At 49.4% G+C, this 19,901-nt stretch overlaps 1 protein-coding gene across 1 annotated transcript in view; it reads left to right on the top strand.

Moving 5' to 3' along the window:
- EXOC4 (exocyst complex component 4) overlaps window positions 1–19,901 on the top strand; it is a 291,482-nt gene that overhangs the window by 229,388 nt on the left and 42,193 nt on the right. Inside the window, exons 12-13 of the mRNA XM_082281122.1 lie at window positions 7,545–7,681; window positions 14,556–14,711. Coding sequence (XP_082137248.1) covers window positions 7,545–7,681; window positions 14,556–14,711 — 293 coding nt within the window. The remainder of the gene's footprint in view (window positions 1–7,544; window positions 7,682–14,555; window positions 14,712–19,901) is intronic.

The raw sequence follows: 19,901 nt of genomic DNA on the forward strand, positions 1-19,901 counted from the left end.
CTTTTCCTGTTCCCTGCTTTTTAAGCTTGTGACAAAGCTGGGTTAGGAGCCAGCTTGGCATCAGGGATTTATTGAAGATTATGGAAAGGCATCTCCTCATGAGGATGCTCCCAGTCCTGGCACTGGGATTTTTGGAGGTGAGACCACCCTGGCAGGGAATTCCTGGATTGTCCAGCATTGAAACAGCTGCCCATGGAAGTGATGGAGTTCCCATCCCTGAAAGTGTTCAAAAAACACGTGGAGGTGGCACCTGGGGACGTGGTTTGGTGGTGACCATGGTTGATGGTTGGACTCAGTGATCTGAGAGGTCTTTTCCAACCTTAACCATGATCCCGCTGGAGATCCAACCCCTTTTTGGCAACCTCCTGGGTGCTGGCTAAGAGTTCATGTGCTGAGAATTCCCATTTTGTGGGGAATTCAGGAGATCTGAACACTTCTGGTGTGTCTTGGGTGGACAGATTCACTTCGCTGGTGCTGGGGAAGAAAATGCCACCACTTGTAGAGATTCCAGCCTCAGAGCTCCTGGGACCGGACTTTTGCTGGCTGGGGGTTTTTAATAGTAACTTGGGCATCTTGTGCTGTGGAATTCGAGCTCAAAATCAGAATAAAATCATCAGATCTGCAGCATAATCAGCCAGCAAAGTTTTTCCACCCAGGAATTTCCTCATCAAGTCCGTAATTCCATTGGGAATGCAGTGACTCTCCCAGGAAAGCACCTGGGCTTGATTTCGAGCCTGTCAGAGATGGAGAACCCAGCACACCAAGCTGTTCCTGTGGTCAGTCACCCTCTGTTAAAAACAGGAGCTCATTTCTGCTCTGCTGGGATCCAGCTTCAGCTCCCATCTGCTGGATCTCCTCCTGGATGCCTGGGAAGGCTGGAATGACGTAAAAATTAGGAGCTGGGAAAGGATTCTGGTGTCACAGGCATTCAGGAGGTCACAAAGGAAAGGGTTTTTTACCTTCCTCTCTGCAAATACCATCCAAGTGTCATGAGAGACAAGTCCAGGTCATTGGGGCAGCATAGAACAGGCAGTGGAGCATTTTTTCCTTGGAAAAACTTTCCAAGTGGAGTTATCCAGTCACATTTTTCTGTCTTGACAGTGGCAAAATTAGATTTTGCTGGGACAAACGAGCTGTCATTGATGGGAGTGACCATCACACTTCACACAAAGGGCAGTGAGGAAGAGCTCAGCTGCACCCCAGGCGCTGGATCCATGTCCTGAGTGAAAATCCGTGAAGGGAGAGGTTGGCAGGTTCTGGGATTCTCTAGGAAGGGAATCAGTTTAATTAGAAATTCGGGAAGTGGAGCCAGGTTGGGAGAGCTGGGGGGTGCTCACCTGGAGAAGGGAAGGATCCAGGGAGAGCTGAGAGCCCCTTGCAGGGCCTAAAGGGGCTCCAGGAGAGCTGCAGAGGGACTGGGGCCAAGGCATGGAGGGCCAGGAGGCAGGGAATGGCTTCCCAGTGCCAGAGGGCAGGGCTGGATGGGAGATTGGGAATTGGGAATTGCTGGCTGGGAGGGTGGGGAGGGGCTGGAATGGAATTCCCAGAGCAGCTGGGGCTGCCCCTGGATCCCTGGAAGTGTCCAAGGCCAGGCTGGACACTGGGGCTGGGAGCAGCCTGGCACAGTGGAAGGTGTCCCTGCCCGTGGCAGGGGATGGAACTGGATGATCTTTAAGGTCCCTTCCAACCCAAACCATTCCATGATTCCATGAAATCTTTCCAAGGAAGTTTTTCCTTGCCGTGAAGCCCAGTCTGGAGCACAAGTTTATCTCAAATTTACCAAAGAACATGATGAAAATTCCCATCCAGCCGCAGCCCGTCCTTGTGCCTCGTCTCCAGCTCTGGGGTTCGGCCTCCCATATTCCAGAAAAGCCACGAGTGGTTCAGCTCTGGGGGCTGAATTTCAAACTGCAGAGCCACTGGTTTATTTCTGAACCCTCGCAGGGTTTCCAGACCCTCGTGGCAGCCTCCCCTCTCTGTGTTTAACTGGCTGTGATCGATTCTGCATTTACTGGGCTTGTGCAGGGCTGGCCCCAGGAAATGTTCACTCTGTGTTCCAATCAGGGACTCTGTGAAATCCTAAATATTGAATCGAGTGTTTAGAGGAGGGAAACTCTTCTGCCTGGCCACAGTAATACAGCAATAAGCAGATTTTATGGTTCATGTTCTCCGTTTTTAAAAAAAAAAAACAACAAATGTACATTTTGCTCTTCATCAATATTCCAGTTCACTGGAGCAAAGCTTCCTCTGTGCCAGGTAAATAAGAGTTCTCCCAGACCTCGTTTGTGTGCTCATTTGGCTCCTGCAACATCACATTTAAAGTGGGGAGAGAATTCCAGCAGATCCTGGGCTCATGTCTGTGGGGTGAATTCACTCAGGACCTCTCAGGATAAATCCCATAGAAATTCAAACATCACCTGCATTGAAACAGGCAGAGTTATGGTTAAAACAAGAAAAAATCCCTTGGAGTTCAGAGCATTTGGGTAGCAAAGTTGTAGTGGGAAGTGGTATAACCAGAGTAACAGCTGATACTGGAATAATGGATTTTCCTGGGAAGAAGGACAGCAGGCTGTCAGATTGGAGACCATGAAAAGAGATTTTGCTGCTCAACAAGGGTTTGAATGGAACTGATACATTCTAAAACCTGCAGCCCTTTGTAAACCCTGGATGTGCCAGAGAGAAAAGTGGGAAAATGGTGTTATCGCTCCGGGTGGGATAACCACTCATCAGTAAAAGAGGGAATTTAGATTCTCCTCTTTCCTCTGTTGGCTGAAAAAAAGTGGATTTAGTTGGTTCAGGGCTGGTTTTACTCCTATATTTTATTGTTTTACTCTTTTATTTTAGTGTTGGTGCTGGAATAGGGCTCCAGCTTGGCTCCCTATGGCACCAGTGGATCCAAATATTCCCAGTCCCACTCCTGTGGCCTCAGGGCTGATGCTGGCTATTTCAGAGCCATCAAAGAGCACTGAACAGCCCATTTATCCCAATATTCCAGACAAACTGGTTCCCCAGCTGCTGCTTTTCAGGTTTCAGTGAACTCTCGAACTCTGCTCATTTAGTGAGAGTTCTTCCCTGTGGCCTCGCAAGATATTTGGGAGAAATTTGAGTAAAGGGCCCAAATTTTTAACTCCCATTCTCATTGCCCTCCAAGGCACTGACAGCACTTGATATTTATCAGCTCACAAGAGCATGGCCAGGTGTTTAAGCTTAAGGTATTTAGGTTTTGTCCCTTGGGAATGGTCCCAAATCCAGAGCTGTGGCTCAGCACTGAGCCTGAAGAGCTTTGAAAATGTTCCCTCTCTCCTGTCCTGCTTTAATTACAGCTGGGCTCTGTTTGGTGCTTTAAAATCATGAGCTGTCAGCTAAACTCCAGCTTAAAAATTAGATCAGGCTTTATTAATTCTTCTCCTTCAAGGCAGCCACGTCCTGCCTGCATCTGGTGCCTTCCTCTGCCAAGGAATCTCGAGGAGAGATTTTGTGATGGGTGATAATCAACTAATAATGGACAACTTTTCCAGTGCCAAGGTCTCTTCTTCCATCTGCTGTGTTTTGGTGAAGACAGTTCTGAGCAGGATATTCCCATCTTTTGTCTGCTTTTCCCGAGGAAACGGAGCAAGGGAATGGAGCTTCTCCCTCCCAAGGAATGGGAAAAGCTGTGGTTTCTGCCAAAAGAAAAGTACCGAGGGGGAAGATTGTTCCTCTAATCCAAGTACTCCTCACCAGGGAGCTAGAAAATAAAATTGTGCACTTCCCATCCCTGGGAAAGTCCAAGGCCAGGTTGGACAGGGCTTGGAATAACCTGGGATAGTGGAAGGTGTCCCTTCCATGGGAAGGAACGGGATGATCTTTAAGGTCTCTTCCAACCCAAATTGTTCTCTGATTCTATGAAAAGCTGAAGGTTTTGGAGGTTTGAGCTGTTGGTTTGAACTTCTCCGTGTCAAGGAGTCATTGAAAATCACCTTTATTGTTCCCAAGCTGCATTTTTGAGGCACCCTTAAAAACACCTCCAGGGCTCTCTTTCTCCAGTCATTCTAGAACCTTCACTGGGGCTGCACAAGGCAAGAATCCCAAAGGAATGGCTGGAATACTGAAATCCCAAAGAATTGCTGGAATAACATCTCCAGCAGGTCTGCTTGTTCTGTGTCACCCCGTGGTCAGAGCGGGAATTCTGCCTGCCCTGGAGCTGCTTTCCATCACCTGAAGCCCCAGCCCAGCTGAGAATAAGGAACAAATCAAGGGATAATGGCAAACGTTTGCAAAATGCATTAAAGACAAGCCCCGCAGTGTTAATGACCAGCGGTGCTGCCCTTTCATCCTCGTCCCCCCACCGCAGCTGAGGGATCCAGGCCGTCAGGAGGACTTTCTTTTTATTTTTAGCGGCTTTCAGCCTCTTTTAAAACCTTCCTGGAGGAGTAATGAACCATCTCCTCGGCGTGGTGTTGGGATTCAGGTGTGAGGGGCTGGGCATTGTTCCCTGGATGGGTTTCCTTGTTAGTGTGGGTTTTTTTTTAAAAGGCTCCATTGAAGTGCCTCACCATAAAATTAAGCTTTGATCACATCCATTTGCTGTTAATGAGTCCAGATGGGGCAGAGGCAACGGGATTGTGGCTCTGGGGTAGTGCCTGAGCTGCCTTTCATTTTGGGGACTTTCAGAAGCTCCAGGCCTGGCCCAGCTAACAAATCCCCGAATGCCTCCTCAGACGGGGTATCCCCAGGGACACCTGCAGAGGTGGCAGCAGGGCTTTGGGAGAGGTTAAGATGTCACAGGGAAATGGCCATTACGTGTCTGGCAGTGTCTTCTTTCATATGGTAATTCCCTTTTCCCTCCCTTTTAGGTTGTTTTTTTTTTCTAATCATTCCAATAGCTTTGTGTTCCCTTTAAATCAAAAGGGTTTATTCTAAAATCCAGATAATGGCAGGAGCTTGGCTGGGATTTTAATGTTGTCGAGGAAAATAAGTGGGAAAAACTCCATAAAAACCACAATAGTTTCTGTTTTAACATGCACTCGTGGGATTTTAGGTTGTTGGTTTTTTTCCAAATGTTGAATTATGGAAAGAAATTGAAATGAGCTGGATCCAGGCCAGGTTTGATTCCTCCTCGTGTGGTTTCGTGTCCAACCCAGGAGGGTTCACACGAGGATTCCTGGAAGGACAGATCCTGCTCCTGGGAAGCTGCGGGAGATCAGTTGATACCACAGGTCTGCTGGAAACCCCACCCTCCTCCCACTGCTGAAATCCCAGTGGAAAAGGAAAAATCTGTTTATCCAGGCAAAAAGGAAAGGAATTGCTTTTGTCTTCTGTGTTGCTACATGAGCTGGGGAGGATTTTCCTCCTCTTTCTTATTCCCAAGGGATCAATGGTGACTTTAATCCCTCACTACATTTATCAGCCCAGTGTGGGCTTGACTTTAATCTCAAACCACACCAGGCTCTGCTCAGGTGAGACCCCACCTGCAGAGCTGCCCCAGCCCTGGGGACAGCAGCAGGACCTGGAGCTGCTGGAGAGAGTCCAGAGAGGCCCCGGAGCTGCTCCAGGGCTGGAGCCCCTCTGCTCTGGAGCCAGGCTGGGAGAGCTGGGGGTGCTCACCTGGAGAGGAGAAGGATCCAGGGAGAGCTGAGAGCCCCTTGCAGGGCCTAAAGGGGCTCCAGGAGAGCTGCAGAGGGACTGGGGCCAAGGCCTGGAGGGCCAGGAGGCAGGGAATGGCTTCCCAGTGCCAGAGGGCAGGGCTGGATGGGAGATTGGGAATTGGGAATTGCTGGCTGGGAGGGTGGGCAGGGGCTGGGATGGAATTCCCAGAGCAGCTGGGGCTGTCCCTGGATCCCTGGCAGTGTCCCTGCCTATGAAATGGGATGAGCTCTAAGTTCCCTTCCCACCAAAATCATTCTGTGGTTTTAGTAGGACTTGGGTAGAGCCTTAAAATGCTGCTTTTGCCTTCACTGGGCTCCTTCCCACATCCCAGGCAGGGATAGAAATGAACCTTGGCAATTTTGGAATCCTGGAGCTGACGAGCCGCGCTCACACGTCAGAGCCCATCCCTGTGGAATCGGCATCCAGGGCTGCCACGGCCCCTCCAGGCTCTTCCCTGCTCCATTTCCTGGAGATGTCTCTGGGATACAAGTCCTTCAGGGATTGATCTCCAAGCTCAGGCTGGGATTGAGTATTTATTAAAACGTGGATGTTTGGAGAAGTGGCACCAACAGGAGCATCCGAGCAGCAGCTATGCCAGAATCGGGTTTTGTTTGGCCAAAATAATCCCAAATCATTGCTAATTACAGTAGGAAAGATGGGTTAATTCCTGGGACTTGCTTAAGAGCAGAGCTTGATAAGATACAAGAGCAACCAACAAAGTGGGATTGGTTTTTTTTTCTCCAAGTATAGTTGGGAGCCAGGTGTGCCAGGAAAAGCACAGGTGGTGCCTGAGCCTTCAGGGAACCCCCCATTCTAAAGACTCAGGAGTGCTCCCAATGAGGATGAGGTTGGAAGGTGCTTTTTTAGCAAATGAGGGACAGGGAGCGGTGCAGGATCAATTCCTGTCCCTCAGGGGGTGCTCTGGAGGAGCAGGATTAGGGATCCGGGCGATGCTGCCACGGTTTAATTGGGAAATCAGTGGAGAGGTGGAAGTTGGGCTCGTGGGGATGTGGCAGAGGTGGTGATTTGGGGTCGATGAGATTTTGTGCTGAGTCACCAACTTTTCCTCACATCCTGATTAACAGACAAAGCAGGGCTCTTTCCAAATCCCTGCGATCCTCCCATAGAATTTGAGTTGCAGATTTCCCAACCAGGATTCCCAAATGCTTCAGTCTCTTCCTTTGCCTTTGCTGCAGTTCAGGAATGACCCTTCACTCTACTGAGACCGTGAATAATTCAATTTCTATCAACTTGGGACTTCCCTGGCCTCCCCTCTGTCTTGTTTGCAGCAACAAAATCAAACACAGTGGGCAAAATAAATACAAACCATGCCAAGTCACCGTGGGAGGGGGCTCAGAAATCCCAGAATTCATGGAGCTGTTGAAATCTTGGATATTATTGGATTTATGGTACCTCCTGCAGGCTGGAGGAAACCAAACCTGCTCATCGGGGGTTTTAGTGGCACTCAGGGCTCTGGGCTGGGTGACAAGGTGGGGATGGGTCACAGGTTGGACTGGATGGTCTTGGAGGTCTTTTCAAACCTCAGTAATTCCAGGATCTATGGGATGTGGAGCAGCAGTCTGTGTTCCTCGTTCCCCTAAAAATCACAATTCTCATTTTGAGGTTTCACCTAATGCAGGAAAGACCTGGTGAACTTGAGGAAGCGGCTCAGAAACCCAGACTTCCCGAGCTGATATTCAAACCCTCAAACCACTTCCCTCCTTCTCTTTCCCAGTTTTTTCCTTCCTCTCATTTATTCAGCCTCGCAGGAGCCTCTGGCAGAGCCGCTCCAGCACCTGCTCGGTGTCGGGGAGCTGCACATTTGCATCTGGGACGACAATTAGCAAAGCAGGAGAGGGCTGAGATAAAGATTCACCGAGCTGCTGCTCATGCCTGGGCTTTTATCCCCTCCGCAGAGCACGGTGATCGTGGAGAAGACGGTCCAGGACCTGATGAACCTCATGCACGACCTGAGCGCCTACTCGGACCAGTTCCTCAACATGGTGTGCGTGAAGCTCCAGGAGTACAAGGACACCTGCACCCTGGCCTACAGGTACGGCCTGGGACAGCACTTCAGGGGGGAGTCGCTGCTTTTGGCATTGGCTGTTCTGCCGTGGTTCTCAGGAGTTCCTTCTGGAATCGTCTCTGCTGGGGTGGTCAAGGGTGTTTTCTTCTTGGGAAAAAAAGCACTGGAATTGCGGTCAGTGGAATTGTGGTCAGGAGGAGTTGTGGCTTCCCAGCGGATTGATCCACATCGCTCCGTGGTTTAGGGTTTTGAGATGTGGATGACAGTGGTGGTAGAGCTTAGAAATTGCTCCAGCTCTTCCCTTAGTCCGGCAGGATGACACCTTCCAGTGCCTAAAGGGGCTCCAGGAGAGCTGCAGAGGGACTGGGGCCAAGGCATGGAGGGCCAGGAGGCAGGGAATGGCTTCCCAGTGCCAGAGGGCAGGGCTGGATGGGAGATTGGGAATTGGGAATTGCTGGCTGGGAGGGTGGGCAGGGGCTGGAATTCCCAGAGCAGCTGTGGCTGCCCCTGGATCCCTGGAAGTGTCCAAGGCCAGGCTGGACATTGGGGCTGGGAGCAGCCTGGGACAGTGGGAGGTGTCCCTGCCCAGGATCCCTTCCAACCCAAACCATTCCAGAATTCCATGGTAAAAGGAGACCTCAAGTTGGACACTGAGAGTCTGAAGTGTCCCCTTCAAAGTAAATGGCTGAGTGTGCCTTTGGCTCTCTGGTAAAGTCATTCAGATTCTTCATCTGAACATTTGCAAGGAATTCAGCTTTATTTGAATTAATTATACTGAGATTCGGGTACTCGGCTCTCGTGGCACTTCAGGAATTTCAGGATGAGAGGAAATGGCCGTAGGTTGCACCCAGAGAGGTTGAGATTGGATATTAGGAAAATTTCTTCCCTGAAACGTTGGTCAGGCATTGGAAGAGGGGCTCCATCCCTTCCAGTTGGAGTCTCCATCCCTGCAGGGATTTCAAAGCCGTGTGCAGGTGGCACTTGGGATCGTGGCTCAGTGGTGGCCTTGGCAGTGCTAGGAATGGTTGGACTCGATCCTAGAGGTCTTTTCCACCCGAGTTGATCCTGGGATTTTAGGAATTAGTAACTGTGTGAATCCACACTGGTTTTGGTGCAACTTTCCCAAAACAATTCTGTAAACTGACAGGGAGTCCCCAAATGCTCTGTCCCTGTTCCCTTGACATTTTGGGATGATCCATCCCTAACTTTCCCCAGCCAAAGCATGGGAGCACAATCCCACTGGCCACGGAGGTGTTTGGTTAAACCCTTCAGGTGCTTGATTTATCAGAGATTTCCTGATAAATCAGGAAATTTATAAGTAAGGAAATTGATAAATAACTTCTCCTATTGATAAATAACTTTTCCTAAGTACATCCCAGTTATCCATCTGTAAAACAGCCCTCCTGGACAGGAAAACCAGGATCATGCCCCATCAAAACAGCCTTCCTGGACAGGAAAACCAGGATCATGCCCCATCCCATGGGGATAAATAATTCCATGAAAAACCACTACAGAGCTGCAGGAATGTAGGCACAAAGAGCTGCTCTGCATCATCTCCTCCATGGCTATTGAGCCTGAAAAAGCCCTTGTGTTTCCTGACCAAAAATTACTTCCCATTGCCTGATTTTTTTCAGGAAAAGCTTCATCCGGCAAACGGACTCATCATCATCATCATCATTATTATTATTATTGTTGTTGTTATTATTATTATTATTATTATTATTAACAATGGCAGTGAGCAGAGGCTAAACTTTGCCTGAACACCACCCTAAATTGGGAACTGCTCGTGTGCCATTGTCCAAAATATTCCTTTTTCATTCCAAACTTCCCTGCCTGGAGCCAGACAATGGATTTGATTTGTTTGGCTTGAACTCCAAGGTCCTTCCTTCCTTCCTTTGCCATTCCTGGCTTTGGCACCTGCTGAGGGCTAATTAGGACAATGCTAATTTGGCCATCTCCTGATTGCAGCGAGAGGAAAAAACAGGAAATGTTCTCGTTTTGCTGCTGGCAAAGGACTGAAATAGAAATCCACATCCATTCCCGGGAATGCAGGAGCAGCTCCCGGCGTTCCTGGTTCCATCCATGGGGATGTTATGCCCTCTGCAGGGATCTGGGCTCCACACAGCCCTGCCCTTTGCTCCAGGGGTTTCCCTGAGGTGTTGGGATGGATAAATCCTGGTGTTGATGAAGTTGGGGGAGTCGGGATTATTTGTAGCTCCTTAAAATCGGGATGAACTGCTTGGAGCTGGGAGTCGATCCCATCCAGCAGAGCTGGCGGAGCAAGGGCTGCTCTTGGGATGGCAAAGAGTGAGAATTTGGGAAGCCACAGAGGTGGTTTTTGTAGGATTTGTTCCCCGTGTGTTCCTTCAGGGGGAGTGTGAGCAAATGCGGGTAAAAAGCACCCAAAGGGAGGCTCCTCCAGGCAGGATTTTATCCAGAGCTCTCTGCAGAACAGCTCGGGAAGGACGTCAGCACTGGGAAATGCACAGCTGAGATTGTTCATGTCTGAGCTCTGTTTGGCTCATGGTTTCCAGGGATTTAAGGGAAAAAAAAAAAATCAAACCTAAGGGGGCTGGGTGGGATTGGACGTTTCTATAAATAGCAGCTCTCGTGTGTCAATCGGTGACGAATTTCGGAAGTTCAGCATAGGTGAGATTGAGATCCCTCCTTCACATCGCATTTCTGTCCAAATTCCACTTCCAGTTTGCCACACAAACTGTTTACAAAAGTCAGCTCTGATTTCTGACTAATTGATGAGGGGCTGGGGCTGAAAATGCAAACAAAAACAGGAGATGGAGCCCCCAAACCTCCTGCCGTGCTGGCAGCGCTTTCCAGTCGTGTCCAACCCCCGTCTCCAGCAGATTTCCAGGAGAGCAGCCCAACTCCGGAGTTCAAAACCATTTTACATTCAAAACCTGAGTATAAAACCATTTTTATGGGACTTTTGGAGGTACTGAAAGGCCTTAAAAGGAATCACAGGGGCGGGGAGTTCACAGCTGCTGCCCTTAACACGAGTCCATCTTTCTAATCTTCTGCCAACACCCTTCCCCGACAAAATTTGCTGCCTCAAATGCTAAAATTAATCTCTTTCCATGCCTTTCTACCTAAATTGACCACTATTTACCCATGTCCACATAGAAGTTGCACATCTTTATTTTGTTGCCCGCTTTAAGCTCTGTCTTGTGTGTCCACCCCCTTCTCACCCATCTTCACCCTCACCTCATCCATTTTTGAACCTTTCTGAAGGCTCTGTGTGAAGGCATCGCTCACCCAAAGGTTTTTTTTTAGTCTTAAAAAGAGATGGCCATCACCAAAATGGGATTCGGAGAGTTCAAAAGTGATTAAAGCCTCTGGAGGTTCTCAGCTCCCTCTGTGGAGGCAGCTTCTGGTGACCAACCTCCTTTGGCTGAACTCTCTCAGCTAAAATAGGGGAGAAAAAAAGTGGGAAATAACTGGACCTGGTTCTCTCAAAATGGTGAAGAAAAGAAACCCTTCCTGCTTTCCAGCCAGGCAGAATAAATCCAAGCCTCTTTTTTATTGAGAAAGAGCAGATTAATTCAACCAAAATGTAGGGTGTGCAGTCAAACAGGATTTTTGGATTCCCCAGGAAATCATTTTGCTGCTTCTTAGTGGCATTTTCCCCTCCTTGCATGAATTTTTGGGGTTTAAGTTGCTTTTTTGACTCTTTTTGGGGTAGGGGTGTCCCCTCAGCTGCTTTTTAACCCTTGGCAGCACAAGCTCAGCATGGAAACATCACCTTGGCCATGGGAAGAGGAAAAAATCCTCTAAAAATCTAGATTGGTACCTGGGAAGGTGCTGGCACACACCAGGATTTTGGCCACAGCATCAAGGCTGCCTCTCCAACATTCCCCCCTCACCAGCAGGCTGGGACTGGGCAAAATTTTGGGAAAGACATATCCAGGACAGCTGTCCCAAACTGATAGTCCATATTTTATGACCTCTGCTCTGCAATAAAAGCTTGATCCATGAGGTTTTTTTCCATCTTTTCTCCTCCCTCTGTCCTCTGAGGAGGGGAGTGATGGAGCAGCTTGGTGGGCACTTGGATCCATGTCCGGCTCCAAGGTCAGCTCCCTATGGCAGCAGCAGGAATAATTATGGAGGAGTTTGGGAGAAGGGGAATGGGGATGAATGGAAGTGTTTTGAGCTGTACTAAAAGGTGTCACCCTGTTCCAGGATAATTCACTCATGGACCCAAACTGGATTGAAGGTACAGAGGGTGAACACTGCCTGAGAAGCTGGGAAAAAAATGTGGGAAAAAGGAGTCTGTAACTGATGGGGAAAGTTGGATGTGCAGTGGAAATCGGGGATGTTTCACCCTCTCCAACATCTTCTCAATGTTGGAGCAAAACCAACCTGTCCATAAAAATCAGGAGGTGTTGGAGCCCTGGGGGAGAGAGGGGGTGTAATTCCAGGGGACCCACACAAGGGTGGGAGTGTCCAGCATGGATTATTTTGGAGCTCACTGATTTCAGTGGATCTGTGGATTCATGGATCTTGCCCAGAGAGGAATCCCCATCCCTGGTAGTGCCCAAGGCCAGGCTGGACATTGGGGCTTGGAGCAGCCTGGGACAGTGGGAGGTGTCCCTGCCCATGGATGAGCTTTAAGGTCCCTTCCAACCCAAGCCATTCCAGGACTCCATGGATACCACACCACCAAAAGGTGAGGAAAGCAGGAATCGTGGATTAGGCTCTTGGGAAACCCTGACCCTGGAAAAGCAAGGACACCAGGCTGAGTTTGCAGCTTGTTAGAGCATCCCAGCATCCTCCCATGTCTCCTCCCCAGCGCTGACTCCACAAACAGCAGGAATTTTGAGGACAGAGGATAATAAGGATCATAAAACAGAGAGGTGGCTCTGTGTGAGTCCATCAGGACACTCCCAAAGAACCCTTGGAATTGTGGACATCTGAAGGGCCACGATAAGGCTGTAAATAATTGAAGAGAGCAAACAGTGGAAGCGCAGAGAGCTGAGCTGAGCTGAGGGGGGAAATAACGGGGAGTAATGGGATGAAATTGAGGGAAATAAAACACGAGCTCGGTATCAGGAGTGTTTTTATCCAAGACTTGGATTTGTTCAAGTGTGAAATAGACTCCCAAGGGAAGGAGAGTATTACTTCAGTCATTTAAATGTGCAGAGGACAAAGCCCTGGCTGATGTATTCCCTGGAACAGTTGTCTTGCCTTGGCACAGCAATGCCCAGATATCATCAAATGCCCTTTTTCCATCTCAGATGTCAGAGCTGCTGGTGGAGCTCTTTTATTCCCCTCCATTTTTCACCAGGGTGAAAAATAAAAGACCTTTTTTTTTATTTCCCCTGAGTGGAAAAACACCGACTCCCTCCCAGCAGCAGAAGGGCCACACGGGAATGTTGACGCCGGGGTCTTGTGTGGCTGGAAACAAAACTCAGCCTTTTGTCTGTGACAGATTGAATGTGAAACTTGAAGGGAAGGAAAATTTGTCTGTAAGTGCATGTGACAAGTTTCTTTTTCACAAATCCTGGGCGGCTCCTGAGCAGAGCTTGTTTTCCTGGTGGATGGGGAAAGGGTGGGAAGAGAAATGAGCTGTTCTCTTTGGGATGGATCGGAGCTGGCTCCTGCCTCGGTGTCTTTCTCGCTGTTTTCCTTTGCAAAGCGCAGATGCTCGGGGTGGTGTTGTTTTTGTTTCTATTTATTCCCAAAATCACCACCTGAGTGCTGCTGACAGCTCATCTCTGTCCCAGCGTTCCGGCCTGGATCTGGGAGAGTGTGGCTGGAATGGCTGTGCCGGGTCCGTGTCAGTGGATGCTGGGGTGTGAGAATGTCGCTGTTGGCTCAGCCCATTCCAAACTCTGCCATGGAGCCAGGCTGGGAGAGCTGGGAATGTTCCCCTGGAGAAGGGAAGGATCCAGGGAGAGCTGAGAGCCCCTTGCAGGGCCTAAAGGGGCTCCAGGAGAGCTGCAGAGGGACTGGGGCCAAGGCCTGGAGGGCCAGGAGGCAGGGAATGGCTTCCCAGTGCCAGAGGGCAGGGCTGGATGGGAGATTGGGAATTGGGAATTGCTGGCTGGGAGGGTGGGCAGGGGCTGGAATTGCCAGAGCAGCTGGGGCTGCCCCTGGATCCCTGGAAGTGTCCAAGGCCAGGCTGGACATTGGGGCTTGGAGCAGCCTGGGATAGTGGGAGGTGTCCCTGCCCATGGCAGGGGTTGGAAATGAGGATCTTTAAGGTCATGGATTGACTCCTCCAAATCCAGCATCCCATTTGTCTCCTGAAATTCCCAGTCAGGAATTCAGATGAGTTACCCTGCCAAAAATGCAAAACAGGGAAATTCTTCCTGACTGGAGCACACTGCGATCCCTGAATCAGTTTCCCACACAGGGTTTAGCTGGAATCTCCATCAGGAGATGCTTTGGATGACTGGAAAGAAGATCCTGGGCCCTTCATTTCCCCTTCATTGCTTCAGCCCTGGTCCCAGGCTGGGCCAGCTAGGGGTGGGGGGAGGTGGTGGCTTCCAGCCAGGGGTTCCTGGGCTGGTCCCACCTTGCAGTGACTCCACCATGGGCAGAGGCTGCTGAGCTCCACTTAGATTCCAGAGGAAGATGATCCATGGAGATGCCAGGACAGGGTGGCCTCCTCCAGCTGGGTGCCAAGTTGAATTTCAAAGGCTGGAGAATTTAGGGAAATGGCCCTTTTTCCCTTAAAAGATCTCTCAAAGTCCATCGGGGTTGTGTGTTCAAGAGAATTTTATACCCTGTCCACCCGCATTGCCATCCCCTCCTCGTGAGCTCTGTGTGGAATTCCTCATCTGTGTGATAGGTATTTTAATGACTAATGCAGAATTAAATTAAAAGTGGCACTAGAAGCACGATTTGCTCCTCTCTGAGGTGGTTGTTGCTGCTCTCCCCACAGGACCATCGTGCAGTCGGATGAGAAGTTGGTGATCAGCGCATCCTGGGCCAAGGACGACGATATCAGCAGGCTCCTGAAATCCCTGCCCAACTGGAGCAACATGGCCCAGCCCAAGCAGCTGAGGCCCAAGAGAGAGGAGGAGGAGGATTTTATAAGGTAAAATATTGTGGGGAGTTGTGAAAGGGTTTCAAGGAGAGCAGCAGCAAAAAGTGGGAGCAAATTTACGGTGTTTTCGTAGCTGTTGTGTCCCCAGGTGTGAGGAGAGCTGTGGAACCGTTTGGGAAATGGGAAAGACTTTGGAGATCATCGAGTCCAACCATTCCCAGCACTGCCAAGGCCACCACTGCCCGTGTCCCCAGGTGCCACATCCACACAGCTTTGAAACCCCTCCAGGGATGGGGACTCCACCCCTGCCCTGGGCGGCCTTTTTGGGGAAGTTTTCCCAATATCCAACCTAAACTTCCCCTGGTGCAATTTCTGCTTGCTGTGTTGTTCAAACAAAGCCATTTGGAGCGTTGTCCTTGTGATGTGAGTCAGGGAAGTGCCTGGGATTGGGGAAGGAAAGAAAGGAATCCTTTGAATCCAGGCAGACCCTTGTCCTGCTGGTTGGTGCTGCTCTGATCGCCCGTGTGATGAAGGCAGCAGCATTTTCTGACCTAGTGGAGGGGCCAGCTGGTTGTACTGGGCAGGAATTCCCAAAAACGATGCTGTGAAAGGAATGCCATGACCTGGTGGAGCTTCCCCTCCATCCCAGCTCCAGGAATTAATTCAGGAGAGCCAAATGAGAAATACTGGTACTTCCAGAGGGAATTCTTTTGAAGACAACTGTCTGTGCCCAAACCAGGTTGTTCCTACCTTTCAAGGGCAGATTCCTTTTCCCTGCACGCTGGGAATGGCTCAGCTCCTGTGTGATTCCAGAGCCTGCACGTTCCCATCCCTATTCATCACTCCCTTGATTGGCACTTGGCTGTAAAACTGGAGGAGTAGGAGAAGCTGTTGAAAATAACAAGTCTAATTTGCCCAGATTGTCATTTTCCTCCTTCCCTGCCTGGAAGCCCCGTGACAGGGAGGATGCAGCTTGGAAAGGATGGGATTTGTGTGGTCACAGAAGGGTTTGCAGCTTGGGCAGGGATTTAAAAACATCCCCAGTGGAACAGGGAGGCTGCAGAGGTCTCTCTGTGCAGTCCCCGAGTTGAATTTCATGGAGTCAGTCCTCACCTGCATCTTCCTTTTCACATTTATGCTTCATTTCCTTGCCTGGGAAGCCCTTCCTGGTTCTTCCTGTGATTCCTGAGCCATCAGCATGGGATACCAGAGCTCCAACAGGCACTGCTGGCTGAGTGGAAATTCCTGGTGAAGCAAAAGTGGATGGCCGAGCTCAGCCCAATGCTGGCAGAGCCAACATTTTCATCCTAATATGCATTTTATTCCATTTTCCTGGCCATTAATTGAAGCATTTTGTGACACTGGATCAGAGGAGCTGAAATGGAAAGCCTATTCCACACTGAATTCCCTGGGAAAAGCTCCTGTGCCGGGACTTTTTTCAGCCCAGGCTTTAGGACAAAGATCTTTTCTCAGTATCTGTTTGCACAGAGCAGCATCTGTTAAACCCCAGTTCCCCCCAGTGCTGTGTGAGTGCTCCTGTAGCATTCATTTAAATCATAATAATTGGTCTGGGCCAGATTTAGCCATTGATGGCTCAGAAACTTCCTCCAGGACGGGTGATGGTTGAATAGATCCCTCCTGAAAGCTTCAAAATAAAATTAATTGCTTGTCCGATTTTTTGTCATCCTCTTCCCATTTAAGCAGCCTTTTCCCAGCCTTTTCTCCTAACACAAAGGAACATGATTTCCTCACTGCTGCTGCTTCTTCCTCTTGGCACTGCTGATGGATTGGGAATAATTCTGCCTGGACACTGCAGTGGAGCCAAAGGGAAGTGGGTCCTGTGGATTCCAGGGGTATGGCTGGGATGGGAGACCTTGGGAGAGCTCATTTCATCATCACTTTAACCTTTGGGATATTTAAAACTTCAGTATTTGATGTTCATGGGCCCTAATCCTTGGCCAGCAGGGCAGGACTATCCATCCCTTGCTGGAAAAAAAGGTTCAACTTTGATGAAATTTGGGAAGACGATCTTTTTGGACATGGAGTTACTCAGCAGCATCCCTTTATGAATATTGGTAAATTAAATAAGTCCTAAAAGTTCACCACCAGTTTTTGTCCCGTGGCCTCAAAAGACATCAATGCACAGCTTTCCCTCCTTCCCGTCTTTCCTAGAACTCATTTGTTTAATTAAAAAGAATCCAAACAAAAAAATCCTTGCAAGAAAGAATCCTCTCCCTACCTGCGGACAGAGATTGATTTTGTTGTCTTAACCCCTCGCTATCTCTTGAGTGAGGACATGTCCAAAGGCAGGGAAGGCTCCAGCAGAACTTCCCATGAATATTCCAGTGGGGCTGGGCAGCCAGAGGGACCTGCTGGAGCATTTTAGAGGAGCTCAGCTTGGCGAGGAGAGGAAGGGAAGCAAAGCCCAGCCTCTGCTCCTGGAAGTGATTTTTGAAGCTCTGGAGGCTGTTTGGCCCTGAGGGCAGTGTGAAACAGGCTGCCCTTACCTCTGTGGAAAGGTGATCCCTCATCTCCTCACCCTGGCAGATCTGCTGGTGATTAACCCCAAAGGTGTTCCCAGCTCTGCCTTGGAGAGGGAAAAGCAGTGGGAAAAGAGCTTGGATCTGGTGATGCAGAAATTCCTGGGATTTGGAGCAGCTCTGCAGTGAGTGGGGAAAAGGTGCTGTGTCCTGCAGGGAAACCAAGGCTTTGGGAAGCTCAGGAGGTGTCTGGGAATTCACATTCCAGGTTGGGATGAAGGTCACCCCTCCATGCAAATAATTCTGGTTGCAGAGCTGAGATCCAGACCTGAGCTGTGGGGCTTTTCCTCTCACCTTTGGCTCCCAAGAAGCTCCTGAACGCTGAACTTGGGATCGGGTTCTCGGGCTGAATTTAATGGAGCAATTAAAAAACCCCTTCCCAGCATTTCCAGGTGCTACAGGACTTTTCCTTTCAGTGCTTTTGGGTTTTTAATGACTGCAGGGAGTTCCAGCTGCCTGCTGCTTCTCCTGCTCACTTCAGGATGCTCATCCTCACTTGCTCTGCACCAAAGGGATTGGATATATCCAAGCAATGGAAGGATCCTGCATCAAATCATCCCAAATGGTCGGAATTACCCAACCCCTGCTGTTCATTGGGATCTCTTCCCTTGGTTTAGGATGAGCAATGGAGCTGGGAAGGGGCTGGAGCCCCAGAAGTGGCTGAGGGAGCTGGGAAAGGGGCTCAGCCTGGAGCAAAGGAGGCTCAGGGGGGACCTTGTGGCTCTGCACAAGTCCCTGACAGGAGGGGGCAGCCGGGGGGGTCGGGCTCTGCTCCCAGGGAGCAGGGACAGGAGGAGAGGGATGATTCTGCACTGCAGGGAGTTGGAAAGGCTCCATGAGCTCTTCTCCAGAGGGTGCTTGGAGGTGATAAACTCAGGAGGTTGGGACAAAGCTCCTGGGACAGGTCACAGCTTGAGTTTCTTCAGCTGTTTCCAAAGGGATCAGGGTGCTGCATATTCCTATTCTGTTAAAAAAGTCTGGGCAAACTCAGGAAGTGGAATTGGGAAAGAATCCCAGAATCCCAGAATGGTTTGGGTTGGAAGGGACCTTGAAGCCCATCCAGTGCCACCCCTGCCATGGCAGGGACACCTCCCACTATCCCAGGTTGTTCCAAGCCCCAATGTCCAGCCTGGCCTTGGACACTTCCAGGGATCCAGGGGCAGCCCCAGCTGCTCTACCAGGACAACCCATCCTTCTCTGCCTTGGGGTGGGGGTGATGTTCCCTTGTTCCTCCTCTCTGGGCAGCCAAGGTTTTCCTCAAAAGCTGCATCTCAGGTTGTTCCAGCTGCTCTCTGATGGGTGTTTTTGTAGTGTTGGGCTTGAGGTTTTTCATTCTTTTTATTCACTTTTGCTGTCTCTGTGTTTTTCCCGCCACAGGTCCTTTCCTGAAGCCTTCATGGGAGGCTTCTCCCTTCCTTTCCCTCTGAGCTCTCCCATTCTCAGCTTTTCTGGCTCTTCCCTTGTTTCTTTCTCTCTGTAGGATAAAAGACCTCCCTCTCCGATCCCTCAGGCTCTATTTATTATATCCACAATACTTTTAAGGGGTGAAAGGATGGGTTTGTAAGATTGACAGTGAACTGGAGCCCTTTATTCCCTCTGGGAACACTTTTTTCCCCATCCTGGGACTATAAATCTGAGTTTGCCATATGTGTGAGTCATTTCCCTTTGATGAGAGTCTGCTCCTTTATATGAAAGGAGTTTTTAGACCTTTTCCTGCAGGAAAATGTGCCTCATCCCAAGCACAATTGATACCCATCCTGTTACTCTCAGGAGTTTCACCTCAGAGGTGTAAAACCGAGTGAGTTCCTGGATCTTCCCTCCACATCCCAGAAGTTTCCTTCTGCTTTTGCTTGTCTTGTGAAAGCAAAGGAGTTTTGGAGGATTTGGGCTCGATTTGGGGGTTATTTTTGAGGTTCACATAAATTCCAAACCTGGATCCAGGAAGAACCTTCAGTTTCATTAATCCTACAAATGGCATTGTTAATCTCAAAAAGATCTTTTTAAGGGAGGCTATTTTTAATTTTTTGCCTTTAATGACTCCAGTTGAGCAATTTAAAACCATTCGTGGTTGGGGGATGTTTCTGTGGGTTTTTTTGGTTGGTTTTTTTTTTTTTTCTCTAAAGTACCAGAGAATTCCCACAAATCTGGGGATAAAATCTGGAAATAAAGGACTGGAAAGTGCCACTGCTGGGGTGATTTTGCTGCACTCCTTGGAGCTCTTCTGCTCAGCGGTGATTCCTCATGGTGACCTCAGAAAAGAGCTGATGGTGGAGATTTGCAGAGTTGGATGGAAGTGGAATTCCAATTCCCAACAAAAAGAGCAGCTAATGATGGGAAAAATGTGCTGAGGATCAGGGGAAATGTGCCTCACTTGGAGCCTGGCAGTGAAATGCACCTGGATTCAGCTGGGGGCTCTTGGAATTGGGTGTAGGAGCTGTGTTCTGGTTTTTTCCATTCCAATGATGCCCCAAAAGTCTTGTGGAGTCTCCTGTTCTACCTGCAAAAATCTGAATATTTGCCATGGGAATACTCCTGGGACACAACCAAACAATTTCTTCATGGAGATGAGGATTGGGAAAGCTAAATCTAGATGGAAAACATGGAATGTGGCAGAAGATCACACCTGGAAAGATTTTTTTCCAGCGTTTTTGGGTTAAACATGTTTCTCTTGGTCATTATTTTTCACCAGGTGGGGTCTCCT

This window comes from Coloeus monedula (genome assembly GCF_965178545.1).
Source record: "Coloeus monedula genome assembly, chromosome: 4".
Lineage (NCBI taxonomy): Eukaryota > Metazoa > Chordata > Aves > Passeriformes > Corvidae > Coloeus > Coloeus monedula.